The sequence below is a fragment of the Astatotilapia calliptera genome, chromosome 16, assembly GCF_900246225.1.
Source record: "Astatotilapia calliptera chromosome 16, fAstCal1.2, whole genome shotgun sequence".
Classification (NCBI taxonomy): Eukaryota; Metazoa; Chordata; class Actinopteri; order Cichliformes; family Cichlidae; genus Astatotilapia; species Astatotilapia calliptera.
In genome coordinates, this window is record NC_039317.1 from 9,488,401 (window position 1) to 9,514,281 (window position 25,881).

The following is a 25,881-nucleotide window of genomic DNA, read 5'->3' on the forward strand; positions in this document are numbered from 1 at the left end:
ATTAGCAGGTGTGTGAGCTTTACTTGTATCTCTTTAGATCATGCACCTCTATAGGTGGTACACATGTCTTTTTTTTCATGCCTGAACATGCAGGCGGGATTTCGGCAGTAAGCTGTGTTGTGGGTCGGAACGTTCAAAGCAACAACAAGATCAATCGAACAGCTTCTCTGAGACCTGAAAAGTGCAGTAGGTAGATTTTTAGCAGAGACAAAACAAGAATCACAGAAAGCATAAAAGTTTTCAAAGGAGAAGTGCAGCCTCGCAGTAGTAAAAGTAGGTTAGTGACTGGAAGGTTTTTGGCTCAGATCCCTTGAGATAATGTGGCAGGTGCCCTTGACCGAGGCACTGAAGGCTGGCAGACCAACAACTGTGGTGATGCTGCCAACAGCAAGTGAACAGTGGTTTTAAAAAAAGTGCAGATGTCTCTGTTGTTGCTTGATAAATAAAGAATTTTAGGATCACTCGCTTATTTTTCCTTATTTTTTCCCCTCCTTGTCTCCATTACTTCCTCTGTGTCATTCTTGGACTTGTCCTCTTGTCATCTGACTTCCCTTCTTTTCCCTGTCTTGCGATATAACGTCCATGGTTGGTTGATTTGGGTGAGCGGGGGTGGGAACAGGAAAGGCTTCCACAGTTCAGGGCTCCAGAGAGCTTGGCCGGGCAGCAGCAATCAATCACAGGCTAAATCCCTCCTCTCTCAGGACGGCCGTGTGCCAGGTAACATGGTCAACAGCTGCAGAGAAATATTAAGCCTACAGCAGGTACCTGAACTTAAACAGACTGGTAAACAAGGTCTCTGAAATGTCTGCAGTTTGGAGAAACGTACTGAGTATAGCAATGTACAAAAAAACAAACAAAAAAAATCACACCAGGCAGTGCGTTGGCTGTTTGTTCAAATATTTGATGCCAAACTTTTTCATGCATGAAAACAATAACTGTCCTTACTTTATGTCAGCAGTAAAAGTACCAGGATAGGCAAAAATCTCAAGGTGGTCAGTTGTGGACACGAGAAAATTTACTTTTTTAAACTCTTAATCACACAAGTGTCATAGAGGTCAGCAGGACTTATTTATGATTTTTCATCTTTAGGAAAGCATTTGAATTTCTTGCCCAGAGTGATTGAGGAGTCACAGTCATGTGAAGCGCACCTCGGAGGGGCTGATTTTTCTGTCTGCTTGTCCCTGTGTTGCTTTGGTACACCGTGAACCTCCGTAAAGCTCCTCTCTTCTTTCCAAAACCCTTTGAGTTTTAGCACTAACGGTAACAGTTACAGTCGTTTAAAGAGCGTTTGTAAAATAGGAAGCTTGTGTTATAATCCTGGATAAACTGTGATAGCCAACTGTTCTTTTTAAAGGTACACAAATATTGACCCTCGGTTTGTGCTTCTCTTGCAGACGTGTCTAGAGTTGGAGCGGTATCTACAGACCGAGCCCAAGCGACTCTCAGAGCTCTTTGACGATGAGCTGGACTGCCTCTTAACGCCAGCGTTTATGCAGGGGGGTGACAGTGATGAAGACCTGATGGACCCCCTCCTTCCCAGCCTCCCTGACCAGCCCAGTCCACCTTCGCTACTTGTGACCCTCCCCAAGGTGCAGGCCAAAATTCTACACGTTCCCAATCCCAACAAGAACCAGACATCAGCTGGGCCTGAAACCCTCACAGGCAAGGAGCAAGTCCTCGGAGGAGTCAGTGCAGCTCAGCTTAGTGCCGCTGTCACTTCCCTAACACCGCCATCATCACCGGAGCTTGGCCGACACCTTATTAAGCCCACACAGACGCTCACTGCAACAGCAGACGGCACATTAACGCTCAAACTGGTGGCAAAGAAGGTGGGATTAGGGGCGGCTAAGCTGGTAGCAGCGCGAGCGTTACCATCCCCACCAGGCCGAGGAGGAGCCCTCAGTGACAGCGAGCAGGGAGGGGTGGGAAGTCTGGCAGGAGACATACCAGAGAACAAGAAGAGAGTCCACCGGTGCCAGTTTAATGGTTGCAGGAAGGTTTACACCAAGAGCTCCCACCTGAAGGCACATCAGAGGACCCACACAGGTAAAACCTTAATTGCATTCCCAGGAATTCAATTCACGATGCCACTAGTGTTTCTGATGAACTTAAAGTTTTCCACGTGGCGTTTTTTCCTGCAGTTTGAAAGCATGCAAGAACTTGTAAAACACAACACTGAAAACATTTTGATCAGTGCACAGAGTGGGCTCAAAGTTGTCACTGTGAAATGCTCCCCATGATTTTAGTAAAGTGCAGCACACAGACGTGGCAACTAAGAAGTTTCGGACAAACGTGCCTGACTATTTAACTGCCCTCAGTTAGTGAAGCGGAAGAAAAGTACAACTCTGACTGGCAAGGAGGGAAGAGGTGTTGTCTGATGATGTCTGCGGGTTAGAAGCTTCTGATTTTGAATTAAAGACTCTAGCCTGGAGCTGGAAGCTTTGAGTACAGCTTAGCGTGCTGTTTTATGATGTTTCACACTATGATTTGGTTGAGTTTCCGCAGAAATCTGCAAAGAAAACATCTGATGGATTTTTAAAAGAGATTAAAAGCTCTTTTCTTCTTCTTGTGCTTCTCAGATGATCCTCCAGAATTATTCATTTGCTTCTTGATATCACCTCAGTGCCAGAAAGGCCCTGCCTCAGTAATTGCCTGATGATTGATAGACTGGTAGTAAATTACTTTGCGAATTCAGCCGTGTCCAACTGGGTCTGACGTGCAGCTTTAGCTGCTTACTGCAGCTGCCCCATCTGTGACCCTCAAACAGAACACATGCCGGCTAATACGACCAGGAAGGGGCAGGGAGCTGTGAGTTTTCTGTAGTGAAAGCATGAGGAGACAGGCTTTGGCTTGTTGAAGTAGACTCATAATCAAAGATGGATTTGACTGATGTAGCCTAAGATGAATAAACTTTATATTCCTTGTATTTTACGCTGTAATAATCCATCTGTATAGGTCACAAAGTAAATTATGACAGAGAAGCAGATCCATGTTTCTGAAGGTTATTCAGATTTAAAAGATTTTACCAAGACATTTATCATTAGTCATAACAAATGACAGATAAATAACCGAAATATGGTATTTATGGCTTATAAATACCTGACTCATAACTGGATCATTAAGCTCCAGGGTAGAAACCCATTCAACAAAACTCTCCGCACCTCAGCATCCACTAACCCCACTCTGTGATTTTACATGGCCGAACACTTCATGGCGGAGTTGCTGGCGCTCCTGAGAGCCCCCCATTCTTTCAGAAATGTTTGGAAAAGCGGTCTGCATGCCCAGTTGCTTGATTTTATACACCTCCGGTCAGGGAAGTAATTGGAACACATGAATTCAATGATTTGGATGGGTGAGTGAATACTTTTGGCAGCATAGTGTATCTCTAGTTTTAGTGACAGGAACCAGTGCACAGTTGATTTTCACATTCTGACAAATCCACTCATCAGTTTCGAGGTAACAAAAAAAAGCCTCCTGGATTTAAAAACTTCTGCCTGAGTGACTCGGGCTGAACCCATCATTTATCTGCAGCATAGGGGATGTGCAGATTTGTACCACCTGAAGGTAGCATTATTCAACTTTAGCTTTAACCACACCATCATTTACTGTAGCGGTTTATGTCCTCCAGTTGTCATCATACAGTGTTAGCAGTTTCACCAGGATCACAGTACGTAGCCTGAAGACCTCGTCTGTATTAATACCGGCAACTTTGGCATCATAAATCCAGCATGTTACAGGCTTATATGATCCCCAGCAACCATTGCATGGCTTTAAGTATAGCATTACATTCCAGGGCAGCACCTGGCATAGCTGGGGGAACCCACCACTGTAGCTTTATTGTAGCTAATCCAGAGTGGAGCTGCTAGTTTTCTGGTGCCCTGACGCGAGCTCGGGTATCTTTAATCTTCTGATTATTCCACAGACGAGTCATGCTAACCAACGATGAGCTTTTAAAGGCAGAATCCTTCACTGTGGGGAAAAAAGACGAAGAGGACACCCTGAAGACACAGTAGCTTCCACACTCTGTATGTGTGTGTGCGCGCGCGTGTGTGTGGCATAAATGTGGGGGTGGTGTATTCCCTCCCGATGTGTTCATTACAAGCGCAGTGCTGTGGTTTAATTAGCTTAATCCTCTTTTTGGGTTATTATAACCATAAATCATTGAACATACATGTAGGGAGGGATTAGCATAGCAGAAACTACAGGGAGGAGCAGCAGTAGAAAGCCTGCACAGTGTCAATACACTTACTGTCACATAGTGCACACCAGAGGCCATTAGAAACATCATTATATTGAGGTCTGTCAGCGGCTATGCTGCACGTGTGCTTCATTTCCTTTTTTTGTAGAAAACGTATTAAAGCGTTCATACTGAAAACAATTTCTCCTTTTTTTCCTTTCTTATACGGAAATGTTCAATTAGGGGTGAACAGAAACATTAATAGATGCAACGGATAGACGCAAATGAATTCACTTAATCTCTAAAGTGCCCAGCCGGCGCTGTTCTGAGTCGCAGCCAGGGTTTGTCTAGTTCTCCACTGTTTTACTTTTCAGTTTCTTGGATGTGGTTGGATCTTTAAAAGCAGTACACAGCTAATTGTATCACTTTGCGCTTCAACACAATATACTTAACTACATATTTGGCAGCCAAGTTAGCGGGATAGTTGGCCAGTTTTGGAAAGAGGCTTTGCCTTTCAAAAGTCTTTGCTGCACATTTTTGAATGAGCACGAGCTCAGTGTGGAGGAGTTTTGTTCTACAGCCAAAAAAGTAAATGAATAAATACATAAGAGCAATAAAATATGAGGATTTGCATGCATCACTTTGCAGCTCGCTGGAATGCTGATTGTCATTATCATCTTATGCCTAGCTTCTGCAGGCAATCAGTCAAAATCCTTCCTAACTTAATTTAGTTACAATTATTAATGCATTGTTTGATTAAACAAAGTAATAAAAGATACATTGGCTGAACCAGTGTAAGCATATATCACTGGTGTCTTTTTTTGTTGTTGTATAAAATAGAGATGCAAACAGCAGTGATGTAGTCAAACTGCAGAAACGCCCGTTTGTCAGCCACAGGCCACATAAGTTCAGCAAGAGAGGAAGAGAAAAGAAAATGGTAGTTAAAGTGAAAATGAATTTCTCAGCAGTCTGCAGCACCTCACTCAGTGTGAGTGATTTAGTGCAAGTTAGCAGGTATGTTGCGCTAACTGAACCTTTCACGGTATCCGAGCGATGCAGCTGCAGCAACAGAAATAGTTAATGAAGCAAATGAATAGCAGCCTTGTTACAGCCATAAAGTGTACAGATAAACTCAGTGTGCAATAAAGTAGCTCCTGGAAGTATTTTTACTGAGGAGGAGAGGAGAACGACAAAAAAATGTAAAGTCGGTATGTAACCTTAAAAGGGGGGGAGTATATAACCAATTATTATAGAATGGTAAATAAATTAGGAATTATATAAATTGCATTTTACCTTTTCTATTATACCTGTGTAACCAGAGCACAGAATGTCACTGCCAACCAACCACCAGCCACAATATGCAACAAATACCTTTATAAGTGAGCTGTGTCAATAGTGGTGATCCTGAACTGTTTACAGTATTAGAATTTTATGCATTTTTACCAAGATAACATTTTTTATTTTGAAATAGTACAATAGTATAGTTCATGTCGTAAGATTCGGTAAGCATGTAGTTACCTGTGATTATTTGTTGTTTGTAGAATTAGTTATTTCTTGGAAACATTAAGCAATAGAATAAAAGTTTAAATAAAATAAAAATTCACCTCCATCAGTTTTTTATTTTTACAAAACAAAATTAACCAGGGTGACACTTCGGCTGGCCACGTTTCACCCAGACTGGGTCCTGAACTTGTCAACATTTTCAAGTTCATCACAGGCGTGTGTAGGTGACAGTGTGTAAATGCAGAGTCAGACACTCCTCAACAGTCCTATGTCACATGCAGCAGTTCCTCAACAACAAATCAGTAGGTTACAGTTTCATGTAGTGAAGGAGAGGCGTTATTTTCCACTCGGGTCTGTGTGGTTCGGAAACTTCTTTAGCATACTGTTGTAGCTTGCTTGAGTCACTGCATTCAAGAGCAGTGGGACCGCATTAACATTTGTGAAGCTTTCCATGGACATGAGGTGCATGTTCAATGAAATCTGCATAACCTCATAATGATGATGCTTGTATTGTGTGACTCAATATTACGTGATGTGAGGTGTATTCTGTCTGTGTTCTGTCATGCAGGTTAAAACACTGGTCACTCCGGTTTAAGTCGAGACCTCCACTTCCCCCCCCCCCCCCCCCCCCCCCCCCCCCCCCCCCCCCCCCACCTCCACCCCCATGAGGTGACACCACAACCTCATGTGGAGTCAGGAGAAGCCCTGCTGTAACCCCTCGACATCCCCATAGAATCAAAACTCCAACCTGTCTCTCTCTCTCACTCTCTCCCTTTTGCTTATTCAGTTTGGGTTGCCAAGCAACTGCATCACACTCTTCCATAATTGGTTGGTGGCTGGTGGATTGTCCATGCCTGTTAATCTCTCTCCGAGTCGCTCTCTCACTCTCTCTTTTTCTCTCTCTCTTTCTTTCACACACACACACACAGACACGCACACACACAGACACACCACTACCCCCCTCCTCTCTTCTCTCTTTCTCTCAGTTGCTAGGTGACTTTATCATGCATCCTTGCCTTGCCGTGCTATAATTGGCTGGCGTCATGGCTGCTGTGGCGTCAGGCCCAAGCTGGCCTTGCTTCATTCCTCTAACACTGTGTGCGTGATATGGTGTGTGTGCGCGTGATATGGTGTGTGTGTGTGTGTGTGTGTGTGTGTGTGTGTGTGTGTGTGTGTGTGTGTGTGTGTGTGTGTGTGTGTGTGTGTGTGTGTATTTGAGGGGGGTCCTATTGAAGGAAGACGAGGGGCTTGGGCCAATTACAGAAAACGAGTGTGAAACGACAGCCTGTCTGGCACCTGCGGCCCGCACTCATACCCCGTATCACACACACACACACTCAAGCACATACATGTAGGTTGAGATTGTAACATTTCTTCAACAGGCCTACAGGATAAGCTGCCAAGTGCTTTTCTATTCTATGTAGAAAATATTGGTCCCATAGTCAGACCACAGAGGACTCTGAGGAGTGAAGTAGAAGGATTCACACATTCAGATACTGCTGCTGAACATGGGTGGTATTTTGGTTCTTTGCAGAGCTTGAAGTGATCTGCATATATATATATATATACACACCCAGCACGCCCCTGCGGGCGGTTTATCCTTCAAGCTCGGGTCCTCTACCAGAGGCCTGTGAGCTTGAGGGTCCTGCGCAGTATCTTAGCTACTGCGCTCTTCTGTACAGAGATCTCCGATGTTGTTCCCGGGATCTGCTGGAGCCACTCCCCTAGCTTGGGAGTAGGGCTGCTCAATTAATCGAATTTTAATCACGATTACGATCTGGGCTTTCAACGATCATTAAAAATGACTGAGCCGATTATTAGCCCCTCCCTCATTTATCCGCGACACCTTAAAGGCCGGTCCGTGAAAATATTGTCGGGCATAAACTGGTCCGTGGCGCAAAAAAGGTTGGAGACCGCTGATTAAGAGGACCCGAGGGAAGCTCGGAAAGGTAAGCAGAAGTTATTTGGAGAGGAGAGTGACTGCCGTTGGTTGAAAAGAGAGGTTAAAAAAAACTTCAGTGGTGTTGCACACTATTTTATATTATTTTTTAAAGTCATTATTCAATACATTGTTATTGTTAACCCTTTAAAGCCGGTCAGAGCAGCACGCTCCGTTTTGTGTAACTATTTTTAAATCCCTGAAGAACCCTGAGCCGTGTAAGCTAGCGCAATAGTTTTTTTTTTGCATATGAAACCAGAGGAGTTGTACTTACAACTTATGCCATCAGCTTGTCCTCGGTCACGGTTTCCTTCCACATAAAGCTTTGCAAAAATTGCATAAAAAGCGCTTGCAGCAACAAAAACATAATATTCCAGAAACATGCTTTGCCGATCCGATCAGCTGTTCATAACACTTCGCACAGTGAAACAGACGTCAGCGTGAATTATCGCATGTCCGCCATTTCCTGCCCGAAACCGGAAATGACGTCATTTTCGCGGAAATGTAGTTTTTTTTTACTTGTAGGCCTTAAAAGCCTATACTGGTCATGTTTGACTTTTCTGAATAGTTTCTGGGATGCTTAGAACTCAAATTGCACTGCTGGAAATAGTTTATTTTGATGCACATGCTGTTTTCTTTGCAAATTTGCATCATAGGATTGTTTTTTCGTTTTTCCTGCAGTATATAAAAATTGGTGTATCTCCAAAATAAAACTATGAAGACACTCAAAATAAATTTCCTGTTGTTGTAAACTATTTTTTGCAACTTTTTTGTATTTAAAGTTTTGAGGGATAAACCTCTTAAATTTCTCCAAGTAGAAATATATGTAAAAAAAACAAAAATTATTTTCAATTTTTTTGTATTTTATTGCACTTTTTTGCAATTAATGTAGTTACTATGGACTTAATGCATACATATTATTAAAATATGGGCTATAATAGTTGTATAGCAACTTGAAATGCTCCCACAAATGGCACTACAGCATGTAAAAAAAATAATATAAGCTCTGGCGGACTTGGTTCTATAGTAGGTCGTAAGGGTTAAATAAATATCGTCAAATAATCGAGATCTCAATTTCAGTGAAAATAATCGTGATTATCATTTTTGCCATAATCGAGCAGCCCTACTTGGGACTCACCGCACCTAGTGCTCCGATTACCACGGGGACCACTGTCACCTTCACCCTCCACATCCTCTCGAGCTCTTCTCTGAGGAACCGCTACATCGATCACTACGGCCGTCTTATTCTGTTTGTCTACCACCACTATGTCCGGTTGGTTAGCGACCACCATTTTGTCCGTCTGTATCTGGAAGTCCCACAGGATCTTAGCTCAGTCATTCTCCACCACCCTTGGGGGTGTCTCCCATTTTGACCTCGGGACTTCCAGGTTATACTCGGCACAGATGTTCCTGTACACTATGCCTGTCATGATCCTGGGTTCTTTTGACCCAGCGTTTTGTGTTTTCTCTTCGAGATTTTGGTTCTGTTCACCTCTAATTGGTGTTTACCCTGTTCCCCCCCGTGTGTTCCTGTTTTATTGTGAAGGTCTGCGTCTTATGTGAGTGTTTTCAGTTTGCCTCCCTGGTCTCGTCATGTTAATCACTCCCAGCTGTGTCTCCCACCTGTGTGTAATCTCCCTGTGTTCTGAGTGTATTTAAGTTGTATTTTCTGTCTTAGTAATCGCTGGTTCGTCTGTGTTGTTTCCCCTCGGTCTCCCTGCGTCTCCCCGTATGTATTTCTCCGGACCTCCCTGCATCCTCATTCTGGTTTGTCTTATTAGTTTACCCAGTTTAGGTTTCCGGTTTCATGTTTTGTCGCCACCGCTGTTTGTACTTACACCCCTGTCAATAAACACTCACCTGCACCAGAGCTGCCGCCTTTTGGGTCCTTTTCTACATTCCACACGGCTTGCCCCGGCAATCCGTGACAGTACGAACCAGCCACCATGGACCCAGCGGCAGTAAATCCGTCCGAGGAGCTCCAGGACGACGTTACGTACAATGTGGAGATTCTCCTCGGGCTATGGCTAGAGAACCCTCCAGAGGAGCTCCGTCGTGCCGTGGAAGGTCGGCTACAACGGCTCTTTTCTGGCCTGCCATGGCTTCTGCAGTCGCTCCCTCCGACCATGCAGGCTTTTCTCCGGCTCACACCGCACCTTCTCTCAGCCACTACTGCCTCGCTGCCCGACTCGCCGGATGTGATCTTGCCCGGCCCGTCGGAGCCGTCTGCGGGGAGGAGACGCCGATCGCGCCGCAAGCGCGCCACCCCACAGCCGGACGTTCGGGCTTCTAAATCGCCGGCTGTGGTGAGTGAGGACTCTTTTTCATTTTCGGACTGTATGACTGTTCATTCAGGGGCGATGTTCTGTGCAGCATATGATATTGTGAACAGCATATCACCTGCTCAGTTAGCTCCCCCGCAGCCACTCCCAGCTCAGTTAGCTCCCCCGCAGCCACTCCCAGCTCAGTTAGCTCCCCCGCAGCCACTCTCAGCTCAGTTAGCTCCCCCGCAGCCACTCCCAGCTCAGTTAGCTCCCCGGCAGCCATTCTCAGCTCAGTTAGCTCCCCCGCAGCCAGTGCTCCTCTCAGCTCAGTCTCCTGTGCCTCCTTCAGTTCAGTCTCCTGTGCCTCCTTCAGTTCAGTCTCCAGTGCCCCCTTCAATTCAGTCTCCAGTGCCCCCTTCAGTTCAGTCTCCAGTGCCCCCTTCAGTTCAGTCTCCAGTGCCGCCTGTAGCGCAGGCCCCAGTAGCTCCAGTGCCGCCTGTAGCGCAGGCCCCAGTAGCTCCAGTGCCGCCTGTAGCGCAGGCCCCAGTGGCTCCAGTGCCGCCTGTAGCGCAGGCCCCAGTAGCTCCAGTGCCGCCTGTAGCGCAGGCCCCAGTAGCTCCAGTGCCCCCGCTACCCGTAGCTCTGGCTCCAGTATCACCGGTTTCACTCATTCACTCCATGCAGGGAGAAAGTCTAATTTCACCTCGAGGTGCTTTTCATGGTTCAGCCGCCATTGGCACAGTTTGCCGCTCCAGGGCTTCCCCAGAGGCTAGGTCTCAGTCCCCGGCTGATTCTGGACCCCTGAAGTTTATGCAGCCACCTGAGAACTGCACCATGTCAGCGTTGCCTGGGCAGAGCCAGTGCTCAGTGCATCGCCAGTTGCCTTCGTGTTTGCCAGAGGACTCCATGACTGCTGGCTTAGTGGTGACTTCTGCTGGAGGGTCCGTAGGACCGCTCCGGCCTTCGTCTCCTGTCTCCGCTGGAGGGTCCGAGGGACCGCTCCGGCCTTCATCTCCTGTCTCCGCTGGAGGGTCCGAGGGGCCCGTTCAGCCTCCTGCCTCCGCTGGAGGGTCCGAGGGGCCCGTTCAGCCTCCTGCCTCCGCTGGAGGGTCCGAGGGGCCCGTTCAGCCCGTCCAGCCGCCTGCTGTAGCTCCATCATCATCCTCGCCTGCTGCAGCTCCAGGGCCTTCAGCCTCGCCTGGTCCAGCCTCCGTGTCTTCAGCCTCGCCTGGCCCAGCCTCCGTGTCTTCAGCCTCGCCTGGCCCAGCCTCCGTGTCTTCAGCCTCGTCTGGCCCGGCCTCAGAGCCTTCAGCCTCGCCTGGCCCGGCCTCAGAGCCTTCAGCCTCGCCTGGTCCGGCCTCTGCCTGTGCTTCGCCTGGTCCGGCCTCTGCCTGTGCTTCGCCTGGTCCGGCTTCAGCCTGTGCTTCGCCTAGTCCAGCCTCTGCAGCCTCGCCTGGTCCGGATCGCCATCGCCTGAGTCGCCGCTGTTGCCTTCCGCGCGGTCGGCCCCCTGAACTGCTCCGTCGTCTCCCTCGTCGCCGCCGTTGCCTTCCGGACGGCCGGCCCCCGGACCGCCATCGCCTGAGTGGCCGCCGATGCCTTCCGCACGGCCGGCCCCCGGACCGCCATCGCCTGAGTGGCCACCATTGCCTTCCGCACGGCCAGCCCCCGGACCACCATCGCCTGAGTGGCCGCCGTTGCATTCCGCACGGCCGGCCCCCCGAACTGTGTCCACGTCGCCGCCGTTGCCGTCCGCACGGTCGGCCCCCTGAACTGTTTTGGACTCCTGTGCTGTCGGCCCCCTGAACTCTTCTGTTTTGGACTCTGTTTTTTCCTGTGTTCTGGTGTGCTTCGTTTCTTTTGGTTTTGGACTCGTTTTTTGTTTTTGTCTTTTGGCCTTCTGGTGCTCCGGTTTTGTTTCTGGTTTGTCTTATTAGTTTACCCAGTTTAGGTTTCCGGTTTCATGTTTTGTCGCCACCGCTGTTTGTACTTACACCCCTGTCAATAAACACTCACCTGCACCAGAGCTGCCGCCTTTTGGGTCCTTTTCTACATTCCACACGGCTTGCCCCGGCAATCCGTGACAATGCCGACCACTTGGTTATGGCGTTCCATGTATGCCTTGCTTGCTAGCATATTGCACCCTGCTGTTATGTGCTGGATAGTCTCTGGGGCATCTTTACACAGCCTGCACCTGGGGTCTTGCCTGGTGTGATAGACCCCAGCCTCTATGGATCTTGTACTCAGAGCTTGTTCTTGTGCTGCCATGATTAGTGCCTCTGTGCTGTCTTTCAGTCCAGCTTTGTCCAGCCACTGGTAGGATTTCTGGGTATCAGCCACCTCCTCTATCTGCCGGTGGTACATACCGTGCAGGGGCCTGTCCTTCCATGATGGTTCCTCGTCTCCCTCCTCTTTCTTGGGTTTCTGCTGCCTGAGGTATTCACTGAGCACTCAGTCAGTTGGGGCCATCTTCCCAATGTATTCTTGGATGTTCGTTGTCTCATCCTGGACTGTGGTGCTGACATTCACCAGTCCCCGGCCCCCTTCCTTCCACTTAGCGTACAGCCTCAGGGTGCTGGACTTGGGGTGAAACCCTCCATGCATGGTAAGGAGCTTTCTTGTCTTTATGTCAGTGGCTTCTATCTCCTCCTTTGGCCAGCCTATTACCCCAGCAGGGTACCTGATAACGGGCAGGGCGTAGGTGTTGATGGCCCGGATCTTGTTCTTACCATTCAGCTGACTCCTCAGGACTTGCCTGACCCTCTGCAGGTACTTGGTGGTTGCAGCCTTTCTAGCGGCCTCTTCATAGTTCCCATTTGCCTGCGGAATCCCCAGGTACTTGTAACTGTCCTCTATGTCTGCAATGTTGCCTTCTGGTAGTTCAATCCCCTCACTTCTGACTACCTTCCCTCTCTTTGTTACCATTCGACTACACTTCTCCAGTCCGAACGACATTCCAATGTCATTGCTGTATAGCCTGGTAGTGTGGATCAGTGAATCGATGTCTCGTTCACTCTTGGCATACAGCTTGATGTCATCCATGTACAGGAGGTGGCTGACAACTGCTCCGTTCCGTAGTCGGTATCCGTAGCCAGTCTTGTTAATGATCTCACTGAGGGGGTTCAGGCCTATGCAGAACAGCAGTGGGGACAGAGCATCTCCTTGGTAGCTTGATGGTGACTTGTGCTATGGGCTTGGAGTTGGCCTCTAGTGTTGTACGCCACATCCCCATTGAGTTCCTGATGAAGGCTCTTAGGTTCCTGTTGATCTTGTAGAATTCTAGGCATTCCAGTATCCAGCTGTGGGGCATTGAGTCATAGGCCTTCTTGTAATCAATCCAGGCAGTGCACAGGTTGGTCAGTCTGGTCTTGCAGTCTCAGCTGACTGTTCTGTCTACCAGTAGCTGGTGTTTTACGCCTCTGGTATTCTTGCCAATCCCTTTCTGTGCCCCACTCATGTATTGACCCATGTGCCTGTTCATCTTAGCCGATATGATGCCTGACAGGAGCTTCCATGTAGTACTGAGGCAGGTTATTGGTCGGTAGTTGGATGGGACCAGTCCCTTCTTGAGGTCCTTGGGGATCAGGACCGTTCGACCTTTGGTTAGCCATTCCGGGTGTCTCTTGTTAACTAGCGTGGAGTGCAGTCAGCTTCTTCAGCCAGTAGGCGTGAACCATGTCGGGCCCTGGTGCTGTCCAACTCTTCATACTAGAGACCCTTGCTTGGATGTCTGGTTACTGGACCCTGTTCTAGGTTGCTATGGTCTGCCCTCAGATCCACTAGCCACTGAGCATTGCCGTTATGGGTTGCGTCCTTCTCCCATATGCTCTTCCAGTATTGCTCCGTCTCCAGCCTTGGTGGTGCTGTTCTCTTATTGTTCCCTTGCCACTGAGAGTACACCTTTGCTGGTTCTGTGGAGAACAGCTGGTTTATTCTCCTGCCTTCTATCTCTCTGGTGTACCTCTGCAAGCGGCTGGCCAAGGCTGTGAGTCTTTGCTTGGCAGTTTCCAAGGCCTCAGGTATGGACAGCTTATATAAATATAAATATATATATAAATATATATATATATATATATATATATATATATATAGACACAGTGCTATGCAAAAACATTGAGAAACCCATTATTTCTTTATTATTTGCTAGGAAACACTATTGAAATGTATTTAAACCTGTTACACATATATTATAGAAATAAAGCATATAACACAAAAACAGAGTTTGTAGACTTCAAACATTAAATATGATTGTTTAAGACCACCGTTACTCTTCAACAAAGCATTAGGCAGCTTTCTTGTAATTTCTGTAAGTAGTCTTCAGGAATATGTTGGGTTTTTTTGTTCTGTTCTCAGTCAAGATTATCCCATACTCCTTGTTGAGATCAATCGACTTCTGGTAGAGTGAAGAATGGAGTAGGCGCGTATATTGTGCTTTTCCGCCCTGACCTGAAACCCATCGTGGGGTTTTTTCGTCCCAACTTGATCGGCTTCTAATTTAAATGAATAGTATTTCTTTGAAAAGCTACATGGCCTCTGGAACCAGACTGACGAAATAAAAAGACAACAAAAGAAATGACTCGCCTTCCTCAGCTAGCCAGATGAGCATGCCCGCCTTGGCCAGCTTACTGGAGGAGCACCAACAGTCCATATCAAGGACCGTGTCCTCCGACATTAAAGCAGTGCTTGCCTCTCTTAAAGCTAAACTGGACACGGACAAGCTACACTGACTGACCTGAAGACCAAAGCCAGCTCGACAGAAGAACGCATCCAGGCCTCGAAGCATCATTCAAGCTTGTGCTAAACTCAAGAACAAGAATATTGACTTAGATGGACGTACTCACTGGAACAACATCAGGATTATTGGCCTGTCAGAGTTCATCGAGGGACCCTGACCCTCAACTTTTTTCTCTAAAGTCCCAATGAAGATATTTGGGGAACAAGTGGAACTCCGCCAGAGCTGAATCGCGCCCAGTGCACCCTCGTTCCCAAACCACGACAGGGGGACAAGACCGGGGCCAATGATCATGTTTTCATCGACACCAAACTAAAGAGTTGGCCTGTAAATGGAGGAATGACTTGAAGCACAGAGTCAGTGTTGGGTTGAGGAGCAGAATGAGAGAGTTGGTTTATCCATTCATTTATTTCCAGAGAGATGCGGCGGGCAGAAGGGCAGGGAGGTGAGGTGAACGCGGCTGAAGCATGTAGCCTGAATGGATGAGTTGTGACGGACAGCCAGCGAAGGTTATGCAGCCTGAGCAGGTGAGTAGTGGCAAAGTAGAGACACAAGGAAACTGCAGTTAAAATACGAAGATGCAAATAACAAGAGAAGAGCTGAGTTACCACGATAGGAGTAGCTGACGGACTGGCGATGAGTAGAAGGCTGCAGTGGCCTGCTGATTGCCTCTGATGGAATCACAGATGGGTGATGCAGGTCTGGAAACAAGCCAGCACGAAAAACATCTAAAAACAGCAGACACTCACTCAGAACATGACACATCTGCCATAGATTTCTTTCTTCTTTCTTTTTTTTTAGTTCCTCCACTGCTTCTTTTGTCCTACACTTGTCCAGCTCCCTCAAATCTTTTAAGGACACACTGCACACCATGGAAAGATATGCCATGTTTTCAGCTAATAGCCCTTTGATTTTTACCTTGTTGGTACAAAGTCTTTTTTATGTGTTACTCACATATTTTAAAGTACCTGTCCAGTTTAGGTGGCATTTTGAATCAGATAGTCAAACGCGCTAAATCTATTCAAAGCTATGATCCAGTCCTGGTTTTACTTTTGGCATCTGACATAACTGGTCTGGAAATGTTCAGCGTGTTTTTGTTTCATCACAGATCATGGGCTGCTTTCCTGTGATATATGTGCTTGTGCATTTATTCAAGTGCCCTGGTGAGAGTTTAATTTACAAGGAGTGAAATGCAGTAGCTTGTATTTTAAATGAGCTGCTCTTACGTTTTTTAGTCAAACCTCCTTCTACCATTTATGCTACCTTCAGTCATCGCCACTTCTCAGACTAAATGATCAAATGAATTTTACACCAAAGCCATCAGCATAGTTTCTAAATCAGAAACTTCACTGATTCATTCATAAAAAACTTTAAATCTTCATATAGACCAGTTATAGCAGTACCATTGATAGATGTGCTATGTGAAGCCTACTAGGTCCAGCCAACAAGCTGTACTGTCTCAAGACATGTGGTGTCACTTATGGAAACAAACCTCAGCATTATAGTTGACTCTTAATGATAAAACACAATGAAATACAGATGGCAGCTGCAGAAGTTTGGAGAGATGAGATTACCCTGCTCTGAGCCCCCCGAGACACTCTGTCCACAGTGATCCACAACACATCAGAAACTACGGTGGTTAAGAAGAGCTGTCGCTAAAAATTTACAGCAGAGAGACGGGAACGAAACCCAGATCCCTGTTGTGGGAATCTGCGTCAGGCTGCATGAGATTTGACTGGAAAATTTGAATATGCAAATCCTGGAGAGCAGAGCTCGTGATCTGGAATTAATTTAGTCCAACTGAAACTGCAGTGATGTTGTGTCTACGGAGAAAACACGCAGCCGATCAAAGAGACGCACTAACTGTGGGGAAATAAAGGGGAAGAAGGGCATCATTCACAGTCGGATGTTCCTGTAGCACATCATCTTTTACTTCTCGTTGCATCACCTTGCTGTCAGAGCGGCTCGCCACCTCACATCATGGTCCGCATGAAGGTGTACTTTCTTGTAGCTGTACTATACTGCTGCAATGATTCAAGGTGATGAATTGAGACAATTAAACTTCATAAAAAAATTATAAGACAGAGACGTTATGGCCTGCAGTAATACTGTGGACATAAAAAGCAAAAAAAGATAAATAACCTGAGAGAAAGGAAGGAAGCTGTATATGTAAAAATGTCTGAAATGTTCATGTTTCTTTCAACTACTCAGACTTAATTTTCAAACCAGATTGCCATTTCAACTCACGCAGTTCTGTGCTAGGCACCTAAAATGGTACCTTAGTGGGCAGCCTGGTGAACCAACCATTTAGTCGTCTTTCATGCTGCACGCATTCTTCATCCCTCGGCCCGTCAGAAGCGAGCAACTTAGCGTCTCACCAACATCATTTCAGTTAAGGCAGAATCTGTTGTTCCTCCAGCAGTTACTTTGTCTCAACCTTGCTCAAGCTTTTCATCATTTTTCTGGCTCTGACACAAGAGGATGATGATGATTAAAGTGAATCCTGCCAACAAAATTCTGATTGGTTTTATTTTTTTATTTTTTTTTGTAACACCAGACTTGTTTGAATCACTGACAAAGCCAAGTTGTGGGTGGGTCTGGCACCAGGTTTTTTTCTTTTTCTTTTAAATATATGCCTGAGACTAGTTTGTCCATCTTGGCTTGGTGTATTTCTAGTCTGATTTTCCAGGTTGAAAATTCTAAATTTTGATGGCAGTGACGGCTGACTTTCAGGTCCATGTTGTGTACCGCTCGGGCTCCACGTTAGTTCCACTTAGCTCTGAATTGGTGCGTGTTTGTGTTTGTCTCCTTAAGAAGATTGGTGTGTGCTGTGATGAGAGTAGAGGGGCTGCAGGGACATCTGGCTAACTGACTGTAAGCTGCTGTATTACTTCCCATTAAGAGTCATTAAGACCCCAATTATAGTTACCACCCCACAGTTCACACGCACACACACCGGGGGTCTGCAATTACATTCAGACAGTCTTTTTTTCCTCTTCTGCACAGGGTGCAGTAGAGAAAACCCAGGTTTGGTTTATATTTAAAAGCATTGTCCCGCATTTCTTTAAATACTGGACTGAAGCAAGAGGAGCGCTGAAACAAAAGAAAAGTTCAAGGTCATCTGCAAAAATAATGAGCCTCGCTGAGCTTTTATCACAAGCCAAAATCCTCCAACAAAACACAGCATATGGACATTAGATAACTAGTAAGCAGCTATCAAACTACTTTAGTTTTTAAACCAGCACCGCTACAGGTCCAAGGCACTGATGAAATGAAAGAGCAATCCGTGCAAACTGAACTCACGGTTTGGGTAATGCCAGAAGAAAACTTCTGAGTTCAGCCTGCATAAGATACAGAACAGAGACACAAAGATACTAAAACAACATTTACTGCAATCCAGAACCGGTCGTTAGCACTGATGCTATTAGGAGCCTAAGTATGAATTCATGTCCAAAGGAGATAAATAAAGGAGATATTCATGTGCACTTCTGAAACTCTGTTGTAACATAGCTAAATACTCATTTTATTATTAGTTGTGGTATTTATTTATTTATTTTTGTGGAAGTGTGCAGGGGGGTTTTGTCAGAAGGCCCAGATTCGCTGCTTTATCTGCTCATCCCGCACAGACGCACAGACGCACAGAGAGAGAGAAATCTCATACAAGCATGTACACAGTCGGACATCTTCAGGTCCCATCTGAAGACAGTCTGCTCCTGCACACCACACACACACCTCTCAGCGTAATACACACATGCACAGCTGGAAGGCTTTCTATCATGGAGAGATAACTACAGGCTGAGAACAATAGACCATCTCTTCTCCCATCTGGTGAACCGGGGGATGAAACTTCATTTACATTTCAGACCCACCCCAACCCACCTCAGGGTGTGCGTGTGTGTGTGTGTGTGTGTGTGTGTATGGTGGGATGGAGGTGGTGAGTTTGTGGGGTAATAGAGGGAACAAAACGAGATTCATTTCAGGGTGAATTTGGGATTATGAATTAACATGCCGCTGTGCTGAAAGACTTCATTTACAGCTAATTGAGTGTGTTGGCTCATTGAAATGGCTGTTGTGTTAAAACTTGTCTGCCTGGCTGGTCTCTGGGCTGTCTGGGTGTGTGTGTGTGTGTGTGTGTGTGTGTGTGTGTGTGTGTGTGTGTGTGTGTGTGTGTGTGTGTGTGTGTTTGGAAAAAGCCAGGGGTGGTAACCTGTACATTAGCGAACAGCTGTAGTTTAGACGTGTGAAATTAGATGTAAAAATGATTATAAAATGTGACACCTTCCCCCTCTCTCTTCCTCCCTGTCTCTCCTTTGCAGGTGAAAAGCCCTACAAGTGCTCATGGGAGGGCTGCGAATGGCGCTTTGCCCGCAGTGACGAGTTGACACGACACTACCGCAAACACACCGGAGCGAAGCCATTCAAGTGCAACCACTGCGACAGGTAAACGGATAGGCGGCACAAACACAGCAAACACGCAGTGCAGTTTACATTTGGAGGACTTTGACGTCCTTTATCTGGCCAGGATAAAAAATAGTTTTTAATATACAAGCCAAAGAGTTGTGTATCTGTAAGGTTTTGTTTGCAGCTAATTATTTCCAGTTTGTTTTTGGTCACTGTGACACATTTCTATGTATAATTAGCAGGTATCTCTTCCTGTGCGAACCACCCATACAGTCAATTGATGCACCCTGCAAAACAAATTAGCTTCCTTAGTTGACTGCACACTACTGTCTTATCCAAATATGGTCTCTTCTGCCTCCATAAAGCCAAATCAGAGATGGTGATTCCATCGAGCTGCTTCACTGTTTCAGTGTAATTCCTGCCATTCTTGAAGGCTTCTTCTGCCGGGACAAGTCAAGATGCCTAGTGAAAAAAAAAGACTATTTCCCTCATTAGGTTCCACCAAAAACCTCTAAATCCATTGATTGTTAGTCGTACTTTCACTTACTTAGAACTTCCACCTATGCTGAGCGGTGCATTGGGCAGCTAACAATCTCCATCGTCAGTCAGCGGCGACTGCTTCGGCTTCATCCCAGGCGATGTCGACAGTTTTCAGATCATCCATAAACGTTCGAAGCCATGTGATCTTTGGTCAGCCTCGCTTTCGCTTGCCAGTGTTGGGAACCATGTAATGGCAATCTTGGCCAGGCGATAAGGGGGTAGATGTAGAATATGGCACGCAAAGTGGAAGCGCGTTTCTGCGACAACATCGGCTAAAGGGCGGGTGCCTGCTCTTTGAAAGACCTCTTTGTTCGTTATCCCGGTAGGAAGTTCTCAGTTCGCCATAGGCCTCGTTGCATATTCAAGCAGTCCAAAACTTAGATGAAGAGCTATTCATTTGCAGAGTTGCAAATGAATAGCTCTTTGTTACACCCCGGCCTAGGCAACCGGGGTGCAACGCAGGAAAATAAAAATAAGGCAAAAACACACGAGAAAAAACTAATACGGGCTTCCACAAAAATAATCCCAAAACGAGATTTAAAGCAAGATACGACATTTATTTACATCACCAAACACAAGACGTCAAACTATTTACAATGGGGGGGAAGATCGCGACCATGACATACTGAAACACAAGGCTTAAATACATAGAAGGAGCAATCAGGGAATGGACCACAGGAGGGAAACACAGCTGGGGCAAAGTAGACCTGACGAGACAGGGAAACGTAAACCGAAAACACTAAGATAACACAGACTTTCAAAGTGAAACAGGAAACACATAACAGTCACGCAAAAAAACAAAAAACTGACAACACCGAAACGTAACATTTCCCCCCCACCCAAAAATCAAACATGTAACCCCAAGTGAAAAGTTTGATCCAGACAGATGAAGCCGATGAAGGCTGGAGCGGTCCCACGGACCCTCCAGCAGACGATGAAGGCTGGAGCGGCCCCTCGGACCCTCCAGCGAAGGCGGATGAAGGCTGGAGCGGTCCCTCGGACCCTCCAGCGGAGACGGACGGCGGAAGCGAAGGCAGACGAAGATGATGAAGGCTGGAGCGGTCCCACTGACCCTCCAGCAGACGACGAAGGCTGGAGCGGTCCCTCGGACCCTCCTGCGAAGGCGGATGAAGGCTGGACCGGCCCTCGGACCCTCCAGCGAAGACAGACGGCTGAAGCGGTCCCTCCCTCGGACCCTCCAGCGACGGCGGACGGCTGAAGCGGTCCCCTCAGCGATCCCGGACGAGCCCCCATATGTTACACCCCGGCCTAGGCAACCGGGGTGCAACGCAGGAAAATAAAAATAAGGCAAAAACACACGAGAAAAAACTAATACGGGCTTCCACAAAAATAATCCCAAAACGAGATTTAAAGCAAGATACGACATTTATTTACATCACCAAACACAAGACGTCAAACTATTTACAACGGGGGGGAAGATCGCGACCATGACATACTGAAACACAAGGCTTAAATACATAGAAGGAGCAATCAGGGAATGGACCACAGGAGGGAAACACAGCTGGGGCAAATTAGACCTGACGAGACAGGGAAACGTAAACTGAAAACACTAAGATAACACAGACTTTCAAAGTAAAACAGGAAACACATAACAGTCACGCCAAAACAAAACGCCTAAAACAATACACTGCCAACGCCGAACCGTAACACTCTTCAAGTTGAAGCACAGCTTTATCAGTTTGAGTCAGAGCCATCTAGTACACATCCATCAACATTGGGAAAATGGCACTATAAACCTTCTCGCAGAAGAGGTGAGATCACTGATGTAAGTGTATGAAAACTAAGATAATGTATTAGTCTTTCACTAGTAGGTTAAAGGTTTAGTACTAATACTCTACTAAGCTAGGCTTGGACCTTGACTCTTGAGATCCATTTTTCCCAGCCTCAACAGTTTGCTAGCCAACCATATTTGCTGGTACCTAAGGGCATGTTTAAGGTCTGAGCATTAGCCTGTGATGGAACCATTTATATTAGTTCTTCCTGTCAGCTTTTGTTGTTGTTGTTGTTTGTTTGTTTTTTTAATTGCTATAGTTTCCAAAAAAGATGTTTCCAGTATGTAAAGTCCATTTTGGGCACAGACACAGATAGCTGGAGATATGACAGCTGAGCGATTATTCCTGTTATGCTTCTGTGAAGTTCGCTTAAAATCCTCCACAGAGGGCGGATGAGTACTTGGTGCATTGTATATATAGAAAACAGACCCTCACGTCTGATGATGAAATTTACATCATTTGGACATGAGTGGACCTCGGTGGATTCACGTATTCGAAAAGTATAACTGAGACCATTTGGCACATTGAATGTAGGCTAAATATATCACAGAGATATCTTATCAGAATCACTGAAAATGATCAAAGTTGCATCTGGTAAGACAAGAGCTGCTAATGAGTTTTCTACTTTTCATGCTCGCTGTCAAATGCAGGAAAGGTTGGCTACAGTATCACAGTGCTTTAGTAAAATGACCTCTGAACATTGCTGACTGTTACATCCAAAATAGCAGGAAGTCAGGTCATTTTTTAAAAAGTTAATAAATAAATTACATGTTTTTCCTACATTTACTGTAGATCTAAACTTTAACAAATTTTACCTTCTTTTATTACAAACAAGGGGGTAAATAAGCACAAATATTAAATGCGAGAAGAGATTTTAAAGGAACGTGAGCAGCTGTGTGCAAGAGGAGTTCAGGATAAAGTGTCAGGATGAAGATTCACGACTTTATTTTAGAGTATCGTCAATTTAATGGTGAAATATGCTATAATGCTAAATTAAATCAGTTCCCAGAGGAATACATGTTAATACTAACGTGTAGATCATGTTATGTATTAAATTGTATTTTTTGTGTGTGTGTTGCTCCTGCTTTACCAACTCATGTCTGATGTGGACAGAGGAAAACAAAAGAGAAGCAGATGAAGGGGCGTACGCTCTAAACTAAAGTCTAAGTCTCCTGCTAGAAAACAACCAGGGATGTGTTTGTGAGTCTGTTGAGAGTCATCTTGTCACTGTTTTGTGTTTGCTTCTTAGAGGAGAGAGAGTGTGTGTTTGAAAGTGTGTGTGCTTACTCATGCTTCTGTGCTGGCAGTTAAATGGATTCTGGCTATTGGCAAGCAGGCTACAGCTAATTGAGTGGCACCAGATGCCAGCTCCACTTTAACATTCACTCTCTCTGAATGTGTATGCGCCTGTAATACCTTTCGAATGAAAGAAACACACGCACACACGCAAACTTTTGCCCTAGAGACAGTGTAATTGGCTGTTGTGGGTTCTCTCTAGTTAGGATTTTAGACATAAACCCCCCAGAAACCTGCTGGAAAGCTTCATAATCCAGACTGAGAGCTGGGACTGTATTAGCTCTTTCCTGGCACATGCATAAATGCACAAACACAGTATGCAGACACCTCACACTCGCATGCATATTGAGCGCAAAGATGTTTAGATGCAAAGTCATATCGACTTGCATGAATAATTAAATGTCCGGGCGTATAAACGCAACACTTTTGACACACAATGGCGCAGACGTAAGCCGATTCAGTCGTAAGCACAGCTGAGGCTCTACCTGAAGCAGGGCTTTCAGTGCGTGAGGTAAGGGCGCCGTTCATCCGCACAGACGCAGATGTTTGCTGAGGCTCTCCAAAGTGAGTCATCAATGCAAAGCATGAACGGCGACATCGAAAAAATAGCAGCTGCTTTGATTAAAAGTCCTTGCCTTTAAATATAACTACAGACATGGATTCAGACTCTTTGTGCAGCAGGCGCATTTTTTCCATCTTTAGGTAAAAGTTTGAATTTGTCCAACACTTTCCTCTTTTCTTTTTGTTAATCTTAAACAACGTCACTGCCTTTCAGAACAACTCGTCTTAATCGTGTTTTCACGTCTCCCTTTTTGGCTTTTTAGTGTTCAAATTACAAGGTTAACATAGCGAGGGCGCACGCTGATTTGTACAGTAGTGGACAAATGCACACACAGACACACACATCTGTGGTGGGTGGAGTCAGGCAAATATTACCATGAGAATGGCAAGAAGTGGCAGGCATGGAGAGGTTAACATTAGCTAGAATGTTCAATCTGACACAATTTCTCCTGGGGAAACAGACACACAGACACACGGCGGTCTGTTATTAATCTCGCCTAATCAAGCGGGGACCCCCCGATGGTTCCTTGGAGCTGGACAGAGGAGGTGCGGGGGGAGAGAAAGGGAGAAAGCAGAGTTTTGAGGAGGAAACAAGGGAGTGGGGGGTTACCAGCTGGTCCTGAGACTCCGCCCCCCCAACATTGACAAAGTAACTTACATGGCCATCTGTCCAGCCACACACACACAGACTGGTGCAGGTGTACAGTAGGTACCACACGGCGAGCTTAGAGCTGAGGGGAAACACTAGACCACAAAGCAACAAGGAGCAAAGTTCAGCTGCACCCTCACTCCACGCTAGATTTTAGGTGAATTAACAGCTGGTCCACGTATACAGAAAACCTACAGCAAAGACAAAAAACCAAAGAAAAGAAAAAAATACAAGAAGTCGTCTTCTTCTGGCATGAGTTTAAAAGCTGACTTTTCTTTTCTTTTTTTAGACGTACATGTTTTGTTTCAACAGCATCCCAGCAACCTTGACTAAATGCGCACTGGTGCGTTGGTAAAGTCTGCAAGCAAAATTGAATCCTGTGGACTGAAGGGCCAAAACTAGAGAGAGAGAGAAAATGACTTTTATTAAAATCAGCTTAGAAGGATCTCACACAGGAGCAGAGATGAAAAAGCAAAAGTGGCTGACAGATGGTGTGACTCAAAACAATCGTCAGAGGGATTTAATGACACCCAGTAGGAAGCGGCACGTTTACGATTCTAGCGAATGCGGCTGGCATCTTATCCTAGTCAACCTGTTGTTGGCGTCTCTCTGCATCAAACACTGTTGCTTCATGGAACAGTGTTTCTCTTATTTTCTTATTTTTTTGTTGTTTTTACTGTCAAACCTTGAAGTAGAGATTATTATTTTATTAGCGCTGGGGAGCAGAGGTTTGTATGAGCAAACAGTAATATATGTATCAGAGCCCATCACTCGCCCCTTAGTGAAAGTGTCTGATCACTTATTTTGCTTTGAGCTGATTGGCTTTCACTTCATATTGGGATCTTCTTTTTTTTTTTTGCTATTTTCATCTGGCTTTCTAGCAGCTTGCCCAGCTCAAGGCAGCACACAACTTAGCGTCCTTCAAATGAGGTTTTCTGTAGAATCGAAAGGCTGAAATTCAGAGAATAAATCTCAGCAGAAGCAGGTCGTGCTGCAATTTAACGATTTGGGTGTTTGGCTGTGTCTGGTTGTCTCTATCTGGAACGAACAACAACCTACCTATACACACAACACACGCGTGCACACGCTCGCACAAAGAATAGGCTTGACTAATTAATAATGAATAAAGCCTCTGGCAAATTGAATTTTTAATTTTCTCATTTAAGTCTCGCCCACATTTTGTTTTGCCTTTCCTTTAGTCATATCGTTTGTGATTTGTTTTATACTGGATGTTCAACTTTAATGTCCTCGCAATTAATAAAGTACTGGCAATAAAATGAAAATACTTGTGACGCTGTCAGTTTAATATTATGTATCACCAGCACCTGGTTTTGTGTCCCTCTCTTGCATCAGGTGCAGCCAGTACTGAGTTAAATGGTCCGGCATCAGAAAGCACTGCCAGCCTGTCTGCATTAGTGTCCATGTTCACGGTGCATATCTAATTAGTTTCTACAGTACTGTTTTACTCTGAGCTGGAGGACTGACTTGGGGGTCTGGCTGTGATTTATGGCGGTGTTTGAGTCGCATTTAGGAAATCACCGAGGCTGGCTTGGCCTCTATTCATCTTTACATCACGGTTTCACTGGTGTGACCCGGTGAAGCGAGAGCACTTAAATTCACCGTGGTGTTGAAATGAACTACTGTGCTTCTCTACTTGTAGATAATCTAGCTCTCTTTCTTCTTCTCTTAGTCTGTCTCTCTCTGGTTGCATGTTGGAATCTTACTCTTACCTCTAACTCAGATGTGACTCTCTACAAAGAGCTTTTGGAGGTGTCAAAACCATGTTTTAAGAAAGTATTTACTTGAATTTATCCTATAGACTGCAAAATGAATAGTTTGAAATTCAGTGTTTAGAACTGTACATGAAACCAATATTCATTCATTCCTCTTATCCAGTTCAGGGTCATTGGGACTGGGGCCTGTTCCAGAGGTAATTCCTTCTTGGGTACATGTTTCTCCATCACCTTAAACAGACTTGGATAAACTGCAATAACACTGGTCAAGAGTATTGTAAGTGTTAAATGCT

The 25,881-nt window shown here is 45.7% G+C and overlaps 1 protein-coding gene across 1 annotated transcript in view; it reads left to right on the forward strand.

The window, feature by feature from the left end:
• klf7b (Kruppel like factor 7b) overlaps positions 1–25,881 on the forward strand; it is a 66,943-nt gene that overhangs the window by 39,001 nt on the left and 2,061 nt on the right. The window contains exons 2-3 of the mRNA XM_026143987.1: positions 1,395–2,046; positions 18,932–19,055. Coding sequence (XP_025999772.1) covers positions 1,395–2,046; positions 18,932–19,055 — 776 coding nt within the window. The remainder of the gene's footprint in view (positions 1–1,394; positions 2,047–18,931; positions 19,056–25,881) is intronic.